This window comes from Eriocheir sinensis, unplaced genomic scaffold (assembly GCF_024679095.1).
Source record: "Eriocheir sinensis breed Jianghai 21 unplaced genomic scaffold, ASM2467909v1 Scaffold24, whole genome shotgun sequence".
In the NCBI taxonomy this organism is placed as follows: domain Eukaryota; kingdom Metazoa; phylum Arthropoda; class Malacostraca; order Decapoda; family Varunidae; genus Eriocheir; species Eriocheir sinensis.
Window position 1 is genome coordinate 1,113,042 of NW_026111543.1, and position 15,592 is coordinate 1,128,633.

At 46.4% G+C, this 15,592-nt stretch overlaps 2 protein-coding genes across 4 annotated transcripts in view; one reads left to right on the plus strand and one right to left on the minus strand.

The window, feature by feature from the left end:
- Nucleotides 1-4,664, plus strand: part of LOC126991090 (uncharacterized) — a 5,121-nt gene extending 457 nt beyond the window's left edge. Inside the window, exons 2-5 of one of the 3 annotated variants that reach the window (XM_050849789.1) lie at nt 1,280-1,809; nt 2,022-2,112; nt 2,563-2,938; nt 3,373-4,664. In XM_050849789.1, coding sequence (XP_050705746.1) covers nt 1,280-1,809; nt 2,022-2,112; nt 2,563-2,938; nt 3,373-4,256 — 1,881 coding nt within the window. In that variant the 3' untranslated portion in view covers nt 4,257-4,664. The remainder of the gene's footprint in view (nt 1-1,279; nt 1,810-2,021; nt 2,113-2,562; nt 2,939-3,372) is intronic. The other 2 variants (XM_050849790.1, XM_050849791.1) reach the window with 2 other exon arrangements.
- A 2,211-nt stretch (nt 4,665-6,875) lies between these two features.
- On the minus strand, nt 6,876-11,479 carry LOC126991104 (uncharacterized). The gene is made up of 3 exons (XM_050849800.1): nt 10,216-11,479; nt 8,671-9,143; nt 6,876-8,456 (listed from the first exon to the last, which is right to left on the minus strand). The coding sequence occupies exons 1-3, from the start codon at nt 11,477-11,479 to the stop codon at nt 7,329-7,331; spliced, it is 2,865 nt and encodes a 954-aa protein (XP_050705757.1). The 3' UTR covers nt 6,876-7,328.
- Nucleotides 11,480-15,592: the final 4,113 nt, after the last annotated feature.

Sequence of the window (15,592 nt, forward strand, 5' to 3'; positions counted from 1 at the left end):
GTGAGGGAGGGGATAGTTTTGACCTTTTCATCCTGTGACCTGAAATTAACGAGTCATTTTTATATTTAATGAAGAAAAGCAATATTATGGATGATTAAAGAGCTTTCTCAGGCATTTAATTAAGTTTCCTCAGCCATATAAGGACAAAACAATAACATATAATTCTCTCACGTATGTTAGTAAAGTAATAGTTTTATATATTGGTTAATTAAGCCTGTAATTAAGGTATATTGTAGTATTTATTAAGGGAAGTCTGTAGTAATGGCGGTATAGAGGAGTGAAGGAGGGGATAGTTTTGCCCTTCCATCCTGTGACCTGAAATTAACGAGTCATTTTTATATTTAATGAAGAAAAGCAATATTAGGCATTATTTAAGAGCTTTCTCAGTCATTAAATTAAGTTTCCTCTGCCATATAAGGACAAAACAATAACATATAATTCTCTCACGTATGTTAGTAAAGGGATAGTTTTATATATTGGTTAATTAAGCCTGTAATTAAGGTATATTGTAGTAGTTATTAAGGGAAGGTCTGTAGTAATGGGGGTATAGAGGTGTGAGGGAGGGGATAGTTTTGACCTTTTCATCCTGTGACCTGAAATTAACGAGTCATTTTTATATTTAATGAAGAAAAGCAATATTAGGGATGATTTAAGAGCTTTCTCAGTCATTAAATTAAGTTTCCTCTGCCATTTAATTCACTTTTAAGGAGAAACTAGAAAAAAAACATGTTCTCGGAAATGGACGAAGATTTAGCCGTGTTTGGTGACGTGAATGGATAATTATCACCCAAATATTAGTTAATTAAGCCTGTAATTAAGGTATATCGTTGTAGTTATTAAGGAAGGATTGTGATAATGGAGGTAAACGGTTGAAATTGAGGTGATATTTCTGCCGTTAACGAGCAAGTCAATTTTAAGGAAGGTAGTTTAAGGCTTATGACACTTAATCATCAAGCAATTAACATCAATCTGGGCAATTATAGTCAAGAAGAATACTTACAAAGAAGGTAATCACTTTCGAGGACTGGGACGTCTGATAATTAGTAATATAAATGCTTAACTATTTTATATATGCTTCCTCTGATGATGTAACTGTATTGAAAAATAGATTGGTATTAATATTTATTTTCAGCGGCACTTGGGTGTAATTCTGGATATTTATCTCTCTCTCTCTCTCTCTCTCTTTTTTTTGCTCTTTCGCTCTCTCTCTCTCTCTTTTTCGCTGTCTTTCACCCTCTTTGTCTCTCTCTCTCTCTCTCTCTCTCTCTCTCTCCTACAGGATTTCTTGAGTGAGGTATTTCGCCCTGGACAGTGGGATGGAGGAGGAGGGGGAAGAGAGGAGGAGGAGGAGATTAGAAGTGACCCCCAAGCTCCCCCTCCCCCCCCTCCCCATGACCCCAGAGCAGCCAATCACAAGCCAGAACCCCAAACAGGAAACGACCAATCACATCGCAGTGTTCCGAGACCTCTGCAGCCGTCCGCCAGAACCGACCAGCCGCAGACCAGTACGGAGGAAATACCGGAATGGGACGCGTTGGATGACCTCATGAGTGACCTGGGGGATGACCCTGACCTGACCACCCCCCCGGACAGTGCCGTTACGCAGTGCCAGGGTCAGGAGAGGGGAAATAGTGCCGGGAGATTGGATTTCCGAGCGAGAATTTTGAGGGCGATAGAAGTCCCTGGGAATGGAAGGAAGGAAGAGGAGGAGGAGGAGGAGGAGGAGGAGAGGAAGAGGAGGAGGGAGGAGGAGGAAGAGGAGGAGAGAAGAAGAAGAAGAAGGCCAGTTGTACAAAGTAATTATATAAGGTTAGTGATATTATTATTATTATTATTATTATTGATGTTACTACTACTACTACTACTACTACTACTACTACTACTACTACTATTACTACTACTAATTTCTACTCTTTCTCCTCTTCGTCCCAATATATAACATCCCATATCTACAACTACTACTACTACTACTACTACTACTACTACTACTACTACTACTACTACTACTACTATTACTACAGGTCTGCCCCTACCAAGAGAGAGAGAGAGCCTTACTTGACACTACCACAGAAGAGGAGGTTCCCAGGTCCAGCCGGTCTCCTGCCTGAAGTGGTTAGTAGTATTAATAGTAGTAGTAGTAGTAGTAGTAGTAGTAGTAGTAGTAGTAGTAGTAGTGGTGGTGGTGGTTGTTGTATATATTTTTTTGTGTTGAGTTTATATGATTATTTTTCTTCTTTTTCTTCTTCTTCCTCTTCTTCTTCCTCCTCCTCCTCTTCTTCTTCCTCTTTATCTTCTTCCTCTTCCTCTGCCCAATCTTCTTCTTCCTCTTCCTCTTCTTCGTTCTTTTCTGTATACTTCTTCCTATCTTCCTCCTCCTCTTCTTCTTCCTCTTCCTCTTCTTCTTCCTCTTCCTCTTCATTCTTTTCTGTATACTTCTTCCTCCTCCTCCTCTTCTTCTTCCTCTTCCATATCTTCTTCTTCTCCTCTTTCTTCCTCTTCTTCTTCTTCAATCTTATCCATATACTTCTCCTTCCTATCCTCCTCCTCCTCCTCTTCCTCCAGGGTCAAACCAGGGTCACCATCACCACAGGGGGACGAGGTCAAAGGTCACACCCCCCTACCACCACCTCCCCCCCACCCCCATCCACCCCAGGGAGAACCAAGGGGGCGACATTCCGACCCTCCAAAGATGTCTTAGTCGATGCCTTCACCAGCGCCGACCTGACCTCAAAAACCTGGTCTAGGATGCTCCGTGACCTCGACCTTGACCCCCATGACCCGGAAGGACCTTTGGGGGTGTTCAACGTTCGCTGGGTGACCTGCCGGGCGGGGCTGCGGGGCGGGGCGGGGGCGGGGCGGGTCCCTTTCCTGGCGGTGAAGGTGAAGGGGGTGGAGACGTCTTCAAGGCATCCGATGTTGACCTTTGTTGACATGACAGGTGAGAGAGAGAGAGAGAGAGAGAGAGAGAGAGAGAGAGAGAGAGAGAGAGCGAGAGGGGGGGGATCTGATTAGGTTAAGTTAGGTTTGGTTTTGAGAGAGAGAGAGAGAGAGAGAGATTTGATTAGGTTAAGTTAGGTTAGGTTTTGGAGAGAGAGAGAGAGAGAGAGAGAGAGAGAGAGAGAGAGAGAGAGAATATATACCCATCCTTTCCTTCTTCTTCTTCATCTTATTATTATTATTATTATTATTATTATTATTATTATTATTATTATTATTATTGTTATTATTGTTATTATTATTAGTGTATTTTAAAGACAGTTAGTAAAAGAAATATATATGTATCCTCCTCCTCCTCCTCCTCTTCCTCCTCCTCTCATCCACCTCCTCCTCCTCCTCTCATCCACCTCCTCCTCCTCCTCCTCTCATCCACAGGGGAAATCCACGGTACTATCTCCACATCCGTCCTCCACGAATTCGGACATGCGCTGACCCCTGGGGCTGTCCTGGTGCTACGGGGGGTCACAGTCCTCTCCCCTGGGGTCATCCGGGAGGGGAGGTCACCCGGGTCACGACGGCACTACCTCAACATCACCCGTTCATCCATACTTACGATCTACACCCCGGATGAAAGTGGCGATGTGACCAAGACCGCTGTCGGCGAGTTCAACCGAAATGACTTACAAACCGGGCTCTGTGCGTCAACCGAGGGGGTCTACCGGCCGACCGCCATCATTGAGGAGGAGGAGGAGGACCCGGGTGACAGCTCTAGGGTCCCACGGGTGCCACAGGGCCAAGGGTATGCCGGGAACAGTGCCAGAAGTCCCGGTATATTTTCAACCGTTGGTCCGACACGCGGTTTACATCAGGGGAGTTTGCGACCCCATAGAGAGCTTCCTAGGCACTCTGGGGGTACGGTCGGGGTGCCACAGGGTAGGGGAAGGTCCAGTCTAGTGCCACAGGGTCAAGGAGTGCCAGGGGGGTCAGGGATAAGGGGGAATGTGAGGTTAGGTCAAGTTAGGTTAGGTCATTCTCATTCTCCTCCTCCTCCTCCTCGCTTCCCTTCTTCTTCTTCTCGATATCCTCCTCCTCCTCCTCCTTCCTCTTCCTCTACCTCTTCTTCCTCTCATCTTCCTCCTCCTCCTCCTTCTAGACAAGTTAACAGATATCCTCAGCAGTCTTCCTCTTCCTCTCTTCCTCCTCCTCCTCCTCCTCCTTCCGCCCTCAACACCAGCATCTTCTCCACCCAAGAGGAGGAGGAGGAGGTGAAGGAGTTGATGGACGGACTCAATGACGGATCTTTCTTTGACGACTTTTAGAAATTTATTAATTGATTTTCATTAATATATTTTTCTTAATTTCTTTTTATTATTATTATTATTATTATTATTTTTAGGTTAACTGAGTTTTTTCCGAGTATTTTTTTCTGAATTTCTCTTTTTTTGTGTTTTTTTATATATATTTTTTAAGATCTATCATCATCATCATCATCAACAAGGGGACATTGAATTATAAACAAAAGGTCTATTCAAATCTATTCTTTCTTTACAAACACAATACTATCGCCATTTCTATTAACTATTAACTATTTATAAATATATTTTGTACATTGACATTTTCTTCTCTGTCTCCTAACTATCACATTTTTGTATATCAATATTTCACTGTACAGCATTTCAGAGAGAGAGAGAGAGAGAGAGAGAGAGAGAGTGGGGTATTTCTCTCTCTCTCTCAATCAATTCTTTTCTATTTCCGTTTTTGTATAATAGAGAGAGAGAGGTGAGCTATCTCTTAATCTTTCTCTCATTCGGAATATGTGATCTCTCTCTCTCTCTCTCTCTCTCTCTCTCTCTCTCTCAATCAATTCTTTTCTATTTCCGTTTTTGTATAATAGAGAGAGAGAGGTGAGCTATCTCTTAATCTTTCTCTCATTCAGAATTTGTGATCTCTCTCTCTCTCTCTCTCTCTCTCTCTCTCTCTCTCTCTCAATCAATTCTTTTCTATTTCCGTTTTTGTATAATAGAGAGAGAGAGGTGAGCTATCTCTTAATCTTTCTCTCATTCGGAATTTGTGATCTCTCTCTCTCTCTCTCTCTCTCTCTCTCTCTCTCTCTCTCTCAATCAATTCTTTTCTATTTCCGTTTTTGTATAATAGAGAGAGAGAGTTGAGATATCTCTGAATATTACTCTCAATCTGAATTTGTGAACTATCTCTCTCTGTGTCCCTCTAACCTAACCTTCTCTTCCTAATCTCTCTCTCTCTCTCTCTCTCTCTCTCTCTCTCTCTCTCTCTCTCTCTCTCTCTCTCTAACCTAACCTTCTCTTCCTAATCTCTCTCTCTGTGTCCCTCTAACCTAACCTTCTCTTCCTAATCTCTCTCTCTATCCCTGTATTTGGCAACTCATCATTAACATTAACATCATTATTCACAATATATTCACTGTATCAAAAACATAATGAATAAACACTTTGCGTACACCTCGGAAGACACTTTGTATATATATGTATAAGTAATACACCCACACACACAGACATGTATACAATCTTCTTGAAACACAATATACATCCACGGAGTCTTCAATAAATGCAAATATAACATTGTCTTGTATTTTCTTTCCTCCACGGCTTGTGAGATTGTATAAGCGAAGTGATTACGAGCATTGGCATTCATAGACGCAGCGAAAATTCATCCATAGAAATAGAGAAATAGAGACCTTAACCCTTTCCTTGCTAAGCGCTCGCAAGGAGACTCTCCCCTCAGGCGCGCTCGGGCAGCCCAGCGGGGGAAGGGGATCTCTTAACTGCGGTATCTCAAAATCTATTCATCACAGCTACAAAACAAAACCACCATTGGAAAGAGGAGGTCAAGATCTATAGGATTCGGTAATGTAAGCTTCTCCTACGAACATACAGGCACGTTCTGGGGGTGTTGCCTGTGAAGATGTAGATTTATACGTGCGCGATGGTCAGCCGTAAGGAAACTACTGTAGATCTCTTGATGATGGGGTGCTGGCAAGGCGATATTGACAACTCCAAAATGTACAAGTATTTGGTCAAAGAATCCGTCATGTGCTCGGTGAAGCTATGCAGAAATGACGCTGTATTGAGCAAGAACATCTATCAGTTGCTTGTCTGTAGATTTGCCGCGCTGGGTTGACGTGATTTTCCACCAAGTTTTGCGAACACACTCAGTTGGCAATCCTGTGTTGTGAGAATCAGTGTTGGAACGCACTCACACGCGGGAGATTTGAGTGCGGGTGGAGGTCACAGCGAGCGTTTAGCATTGAAAGGGTTAAAAACGACGAAGAAAATTTAAAATATAGAAAAAATGAAAGCTTTAAAATATCAACAATGCTAAAATTACACACACAAAAAATTGGTTGATATTCCTCGATCCATATTTACATCTCCTCCTCCTCCTCCTCCTCCTCCTTCGTTTCTCTTCCTCCTCCTCCTCCTCCTCCTTCGTTTCTCTTCCTCTTCCTCCTCCTCCTCCTCCTCCTCCTCCTTCGTTTCTCTTCCTCCGCCTCCTCCTCCTCCTTCGTTTCTCTTCCTCCTCCTCCTCCTCCTCCTCCTCCTCCTCCTCCTCCTCCTCCTCTTCTCTTCCTCCTTCTCCTTTTCTCTTCCTCCTCCTCCTCCTTTTCTCTTCCTCCTCCTCCTCTTCCTCCTCCTCCTCCTCCTCCTCCTTCGTTTCTCTTCCTCCTCCTCCTTCGTTTCTCTTCCTCCTCCTCCTCCTCCTCCTCCTTTTCTCTTCCTCCTCCTCCTCCTCCTTTTCTCTTCCTCCTCCTCCTCCTTCTCCTTTTCTCTTCCTCCTCCTCCTCCTTTTCTCTTCCTCCTCCTCCTTCGTTTATCTTCCTACTCCTCCTCCTCCTCCTCCTTCGTTTCTCTTCCTCCTCCTCCTTCGTTTCTTCTCCTCCTCCTCCTCCTCCTCCTCCTCCTTCCTCAACCCCTACCCCAAAAACATTCCTCCCTAAAATTATAAAAACACACTCTCCTATAAACTTAAAATACCACCTCAAGCCTTCCACACCCGCACACCAGGCAAATAAATACCATCTCCCACCATCGGAAGATACATATACATAAACTGCTTTTACGGTACACATAAAATTAAAACCAAACTTACGAGGAACGAACTTATAAAACACTCGTAGACATCAGCGCCCTACTCAGCCCACTCCTATGATCTTAACAAAAATCTCATCGGAGCAGAAATCAGCTTACAAGAGCGATTCCCTATTTCTCAAGGGCATAGAAATAGGCTTATAGACTGACCCCAATTACATATAACCTAGCTAAAAATATTAATTATAGGAACGCAAGACAAACTGGAAATATACAGGTTTGATAAATTGGATTCTAGCGTGAAATATCTTCCTAAAAACAGCTTTCCTACACCCCACACCTGATATGCCGTTCCATACCCTCCACACCTGCACAGATACAGGTCACCCACGCACTCACACCCTCGACGGCAGACCTGAAGACCCGCACATACTTCTCCTCACTTACAAGAACCACAACAATACTACCCCTACTACTACTACTGGTATCCTCCTCTCCTCCAGTATACTCCAGAACCACCTCATAGACCAACCCCGGGCACCCCAAAGCCTCGGAGGTCCAGGGGTCACGCCAGGTCAACGTCAGAACCACCTCGCTCCTTCCCCTGTGGCCAAGATCATATAGCGCACAGGTCAGACCACGCACCCTCGCCGGCCGCACTGCTCTGGGGCGTTCTGGAGTGGGCACGGTCTCCTGGTGGGTCGCTATTATGGGTAGAGTGTGGGTAGATGTGGGTTTATCAAGTACAGTGTGGGTTTGGGGTTCTGAAGTGGGTACGTTCTGGTACTGGGGGGATTCTGAAATGGGTACAGTTTGGGTATGCGGTTCTAAAGTGGGTACATTCTGGTATTGGGGGGATTCTGAAATGGGTACAGTCTGGGCATGTGGTTCTAAAGTGGGTACGTTCTGGTACTGGGGGGATTCTGAAATGGGTACAGTTTGGGTATGCGGTTCTAAAGTGGGTACGTTCTGGTACTGGGGGGATTCTGAAATGGGTACAGTCTGGGCATGCGGTTCTGAAGTGGGTACGTTCTGGTACTGGGGGGATTCTGAAATGGGTACAGTCTGGGCATGCGGTTCTGAAGTGGGTACAGTCTGGGCATGCAGTTCTAAAGTGGGTACGTTGTGGTACTGGGGGGATTCTGCAATGGCTACAGTCTGGGCATGGGGTTCTAAAGTGGGTATGGCCTGGTATTGGGGGGTCCGTTCACTGGGCAACTCCTTAATTTGAACTGTCTGAGCTTCTGAAGTGGGTACAACCTGGTCCTGGTGAATTTCTAACCTGGGTACATCCTCGTAAAGTCCCCCTAACACATTCCGACTCTCCTGGGCTTCTAAATTGGGTACAGCCTGGTATTGGGGTGACTCTAAACTGGGTACAGCCTCGACAGCCCCCTTCACACCCTTATCCAGCCCATTCTTCTCTTTATGACCCTCAGAGGATGGCAGATCACCCTCGGACCCAATTTCCACACCCTTATATAGACCATTCTTCCCCTTATGACCCTCAGAGGATGGCAGATCACCCTCGGACCCAATTTCCACACCCTTATATAGACCATTCTTCCCCTTATGACCCTCGGAGGATGGCAGATCACCCTCAGACCCAATTTCCACACCCGTATCTAGACCCTGCTTCCCCGTATGACCTCAGAGGATGGCAGATCACCTCAGACCCAATTTCCACACCCTTATATAGACCATTCACACCCTTATGACCCTCAGAGGATGGCAGATCACCCTCGGACCCAATTTCCACACCCTTATATAGACCATTCACACCCTTATGACCCTCAGAGGATGGCAGATCACCCTCGGACCCAATTTCCACACCCTTATATAGACCATTCTTCCCCTTATGACCCTCGGAGGATGGCAGATCACCCTCAGACCCAATTTCCACACCCTTATATAGACCATTCTTCCCCTTATGACCCTCAGAGGATGGCAGATCACCCTCAGACCCAATTTCCACACCCTTATATAGACCATTCTTCCCAGTATGACCCTCAGAGGATGGCAGATCACCCTCGGACCCAATTTCCACACCCTTATATAGCCCATTCTTCCCAGTATGACCCTCAGAGGATGGCAGATCACCCTCGGACCCAATTTCCACACCCTTATATAGACCATTCACACCTTATGACCTCGGAGGATGGCAGATCACCCTCGGACCCAATTTCCACACCCTTATATAGACCATTCTTCCCCTTATGACCCTCAGAGGACAGCAGATCACCCTCAGACCCAATTTTCACACCCTTATATAGACCATTCACACCCTTATGACCCTCAGAGGATGGCAGATCACCCTCAGACCCAATTTCCACACCCTTATATAGACCATTCTTCCCCTTATGACCCTCAGAGGATGGCAGATCACCCTCGGACCCAATTTCCACACCTTATATAGACCATTCTTCCCTTATGACCCTCAGAGGAATGCTGATCACCATCAGACCCAATTTCCACACCCTTATATAGACCATTCTTCCCCTTATGACCCTCAGAGGACAGCAGATCACCCTCAGACCCAATTTCCACACCCTTATATAGACCATTCACACCCTTATGACCCTCAGAGGATGGCAGATCACCCTCAGACCCAATTTCCACACCCTTATATAGACCATTCTTCCCCTTATGACCCTCAGAGGATGGCAGATCACCTCGGACCCAATTTCCACACCTTATATAGACCATTCTTCCCCTTATGACCCTCAGAGGATTGCAGATCACCCTCTGACCCAATTTCCACACCCTTATATAGACCATTCACACTTATGACCCTCAGAGGTTGGCAGATCACCCTCAGACCCAATTTCCACACCCTTATATAGACCATTCTTCCCCTTATGACCCTCAGAGGATGGCAGATCACCCTCGGACCCAATTTCCACACCCTTATATAGACCATTCTTCCCCTTATGACCCTCAGAGGATGGCAGATCACCCTCGGACCCAATTTCCACACCCTTATATAGACCATTCACACCCTTATGACCCTCAGAGGATGGCAGATCACCCTCAGACCCAATTTCCACACCCTTATATAGACCATTCTTCCCCTTATGACCCTCAGAGGATGGCAGATCACCCTCGGACCCAATTTCCACACCCTTATATAGACCATTCTTCCCCTTATGACCCTCAGAGGATGGCAGATCACCCTCGGACCCAATTTCCACACCCTTATATAGACCATTCTAACCCTTATGACCCTCAGAGGATGGCAGATCACCCTCGGACCCAATTTCCACACCCTTATATAGACCATTCACACCCTTATGACCCTCAGAGGATGGCAGATCACCCTCGGACCCAATTTCCACACCCTTATCAAGCCCATTCTTCCCCTTATGACCCTCAGAGGATGGCAGATCACCCTCGGACCCAATTTCCACACCCTTATATAGACCATTCTTCCCTGTATGACCCTCAGAGGATGGCAGATCACCCTCGGACCCAATTTCCACACCCTTATATAGACCATTCTTCCCCTTATGACCCTCAGAGGATGGCAGATCACCCTCGGACCCAATTTCCACACCCTTATATAGACCATTCTTCCCCGTATGACCCTCAGAGGATGGCAGATCACCCTCGGACCCAATTTCCACACCCTTATCAAGCCCATTCTTCCTTATGACCCTCAGAGGATGGCAGATCACCCTGGACCCAATTTTCACACCCTTATATAGCCCATTCTTCCCAGTATGACCCTCAGAGGATGGCAGATCACCCTCGGACCCAATTTCCACACCCTTATATAGACCATTCTTCCCCTTATGACCCTCAGAGGATGGCAGATCACCCTCGGACCCAATTTCCACACCCTTATATAGACCATTCTTCCCCTTATGACCCTCAGAGGATGGCAGATCACCCTCGGACCCAATTTCCGCACCCTTATATAGACCATTCTTCCCCTTATGACCCTCAGAGGATGGCAGATCACCCTCGGACCCAATTTCCACACCCTTATATAGACCATTCACACCCTTATGACCCTCAGAGGATGGCAGATCACCCTCGGACCCAATTTCCGCACCCTTATATAGACCATTCACACCCTTATGACCCTCAGAGGATGGCAGATCACCCTCGGACCCAATTTCCACACCCTTATATAGACCATTCTTCCCCTTATGACCCTCGGAGGATGACAGATCACCCTCGGACCCAATTTCCACACCCTTATATAGACCATTCTTCCCCTTATGACCCTCGGAGGATGACAGATCACCCTCGGACCCAATTTCCACACCCTTATATAGACCATTCACACCCTTATGACCCTCAGAGGATGGCAGATCACCCTCGGACCCAATTTCCACACCCTTATATAGACCATTCTTCCCCTTATGACCCTCAGAGGATGGCAGATCACCCTCGGACCCAATTTCCACACCCTTATATAGACCATTCTTCCCCTTATGACCCTCGGAGGATGACAAACTGGCCTCCTCAACCATTCCCAAACCCTTCCGGAGAATATCCTCAAACGGAACACTCCTCGATGGCGCTCCGGAGACATGGTGATCTCCCTGCACCCGTGTCCGAACCTCCGTGTCCTGGTAGATGCGAAACAGCCAATCGAGGTCATTACAGCAGGTCACGCTCGTAATCTTGACCCCACGCGCGACCTCATGCAAGATCCGACCGCGCTCCTCGCTCGCAACTCCCCTTAGGCCTCCATGGTGACCTGGATATTCTGGATGTGCGTACGAGCTATGTGCGTCTGCGTTTACCCATGCCATGTACGTAATTCCCGACCCCTCCAGCGCGCACATGGCCCTGTACACGGGAGCGGCCATAGGGGACACGGTGAATGGCCACAGCTCGATCAATAGGCTATTCTTAGGGAGGAATAGGCCTAGGATTAGAGCTGCCCCGTGTAGGCCTATTAGGATTTCTGCTGTACTGATTTCCTGGATGATTTGGGCAAGTCCGTTTTCCTCCAGTGACAGGATTTTGACGCTGTGGTTGTGTGTGTGTGCGTGCGTTTGTGTGTGCGATGGAGGTGATTGGTTGATTTTTCTTTTTCGTTGTTTTTCTTTGTTTTTCTTTGTCTCTCTCTCGTTTTCTCTCTCCTTCTCTCTATCTCCTTTCTTTATCTCATTTTCTCTCTCTCCTTCCATTCTCTCACTTTCTCTCTCCTTCTCTCTATCCCTATCTCCTTTCTCTCTCTCATTTTCTCTCTCTCCTTCCATTCTCTCACTTTCTCTCTCCTTCTCTCTATCTCCATCTCCTTTCTCTCTCTCATTTTCTCTCTCTGCTTCCATTCTCTCATTTTCTCTCTCCTCTCTCTCTTTATCTCCTTTTCTTTCTTTCCTTCTCTTCTCTTCTCCTTCCTCTCTCTCTCTTTCTCTCTCTCTCTCATTCTTCTTTTCCTCTTCTCTTTCTCTCTTTCTCTCTTCTTCATTCTTCCTCTGTCTCTCTTTGTCCTGTTCTTCCTCCTCCTCCTCCTCCTCCTCCTCCTCTTCCTCCTCCTGACCCCATAGCTCCCTCACAATAGCATCGACGAGCTCCTCTTCATTCAATATTTTCCTCGTTCTCTTTCTCCTAATCAAAACAACCTTACTTGGAGTGACTTTCGCGGCATCTAATACCGAGCGTGTTCTGGCGTTTATAGACGGGCTTTCTGTGCGTGTTCTGGAGCCTATAGTTACGTCGTCTATTGTGGCGGTTATTGCAGGGTCCAACTGAGTGGTTTCGGCATCTATATTTGCGCTCGAATCCTTGTTAGTCGAAGAATCGGTCGCAGCGTTTATAGGGGAACTAGTATCGACGTTTAAATCATCTATGGGAACGTTAGAATTGGAATCCGTACTTATGTCATCTATAGAAGGAGTCGTGTTGCTTATATCCACTGCATCGCACACTCCGGTAGAGGTCCGAGCCTTCACCGACGCATTCGTAACGCTTATAGAGGTTTTGGGATCTACCGAGGAAGTTACATCGCTTATACTCCCACTAGTAGACGTTCCGGAATCTATAGTCGACTTCACTGCACTGCCAACTCCAGTAGAGGTCTTCGCGACGCTTATATCCCCACTGGTTGAGGTTTTGGGGTCTACCGAGGAAGTTACATCGCTTATACTCCCACTAGTAGAGGTTCCAGAATCTACAGATGACTTCACTGCACCGCGAACTCCAGTAGAGGTCCGGGATTTCACCGAGGCATTCGCGACGCTTATACCCCAACTGGTCAAGGTTGCGGCATCTATACTCCCCACCCCAAGCCTCATTTTCATAAACGTCGCAAACTCCCTCAGCCGCGGACCTGTTAGCGTGGTTTCAGTCGGTCCCTGAGGCTGTCCGAACCCATACTGGTACCAAACGCTGCCCTTGTCCAACCCCACAACAGCTGACCTCATTCGTACCCACCCGAGGTCAGAGGTCACCAGGTCGGATGTCAGGAAGACGCGTGGGGTCAGCGCGAGGTAGAGGTCGTGGTGGAGGAGGGAGAGATGGAGAGAGAGAGAGAGAGAGAGAGAGAGAGAGAGAGAGAGAGAGAGAGAGAGAGAGAGAGAGGAAGGTAAAGGAAGGGAGAGATAGATTTGATTAGGTTAGGTTAGGTTAGGTTTTGGAGAGAGAGAGAGAGAGAGAGAGAGAGAGAGAGAGAGAGAGAGAGAGAGAGAGAGAGAGAGAGAGAGAGAGAGAGAGAGAGAGAGAGAGAGTGGGTTAATTTTTTCACATTTACTATAATTATGGTTGCAATTTTTCAGCTTTTCTATAATTTTAATTTTAAAACTAAAGAGAATATTAAATAATGTTGTTTTTCTTTTATATCATATCACTACTATTATTATCAATATTACCAGTGCCAGACTACTACTACTACTACTACTACTACTACTACTACTACAAAACTTACTGCCCCCACAGATCTGCTTCATTGTGAAATACAGCGGCAGGAGATCATCGTGAAATACATGGTGTAGATTATCTGGTTTGAACCTTCCGAAAATCAACGTTGTCCCCCCTATAACAGTCACCCGGCGCGGCCCTCTCGTGGCACCCATAGCGAGGGCCCGGCGCGGCACCTCCGTCACGTGGAACATAAACGCATTGTGCCGGGCGACGGATGCGAGGGTGATCCGCTTCCTGAGGTCCGACACATCATCAATTCCGTCCATAAGCGAATCGGTGTCTCGGATGAACGCGAATTCTTGGTCTCTCGGGTGGTAGTAGAGGTTGCGGAAGTGGCACTGGAGGTCGGATGGGGTGCCGGGTGACTGCTGGCACTTGACGGATGAGGAGGGGAAGGCTTGTTTAGGGTCCCTGGTGGTGGTGGTGTGTGGTGGTGGTGTGTTTTGAGTTCCGAAAGTGTTTTGTTTTTCTTCATTTTCTTTCTTATTTCTCATTTTCTTTCTTTCCCTGTCTTTCTCTTCCTTATTTTCTCTCATTTCCGTCACTTTCCTCTCATTTTCCCCTCCTATAATCATTTTCCTTTCTCTCCCTTTCAAATTTCCTCCATTTTCCTTCATTTTCATCCTTTTTCTCTCCATTTCTTCCTTCCTTTCTTCACTTTCCTCCATCTCCTTCCTTTTATCAGCTATTTCCTCTTCCTTTCCTTCTTTATCTTCCACTGTAGTTCTTATCATCCTTCCACCTCTTCCACATTCACTGTCTACACATGTACGCATCCCACACCACCCATGTACGTCTTTCCGAGGCGCACACACATCCACATGGCCTCCCTCCAGTCCCTCCTCCTCCTCACAGCTCAAGGAAGGCAGAGGAGGGAAGAGGAGGAGGAGGAGGAGGAGGAGGAGGAGGAGGAAGAGGAGTGCCAGAGAGTTGAGGTCTTTCATGGCACTGTCCTGGAATGGAAGGAGGAATTAGGAATGGGAATATATAAGAATTGGGAATCCTAAGAATCTTGAAACTCCATCTGGTATTATAAGACTTTCGCTCCTCACACAAATTATTTCTAAAGGTCAAAGAAGGGAGCGATTGGGTTCCAATGAGTGTTTCTTTAGGCTCATGGTACAGAGGAAGGGTCACACTACCACCAGGGTCATAAAACTACCCCTGGAAATGCCCACAACTCATACGAAAGCCTTGTCAAATATGTGTTTCTTTAGGTTCACGGTACAGAGGAAGGGTCACACTACCACCTGGGTCATAAAACTACCCCTGGAAATGCCCTTAACTCATATGAAAGCCTTGTCAAATATGTGTTTCTTTAGGTTCATGGTACAGAGGAAGGGTCACACTACCACCAGGGTCATAAAACTACCCCTGGAAATGCCCACAACTCATATGAAAGCCTTGTCAAATATGTGTTTCTTTAGGTTCATGGTGCAGAGGAAGGGTCACACTACCATCAGGGTCATAAAACTCCCCCTAGAAATACCCACAACTTATACGAAAGCCTTGTCAAATGTGTGTTTCTTTAGGTTCACGGTACAGTGGAAGGGTCACACTACCACCTGGGTCATAAAACTACCCCTGGAAATGCCCACAACTCATACGAAAGCCTTGTCAAATGAGTGTTTCTTTAGGCTCATGGTACAGAGGAAGGGTCACACTACCACCTGGGTCATAAAACTACCCCTGGATATGCCCTTAACTCGTAC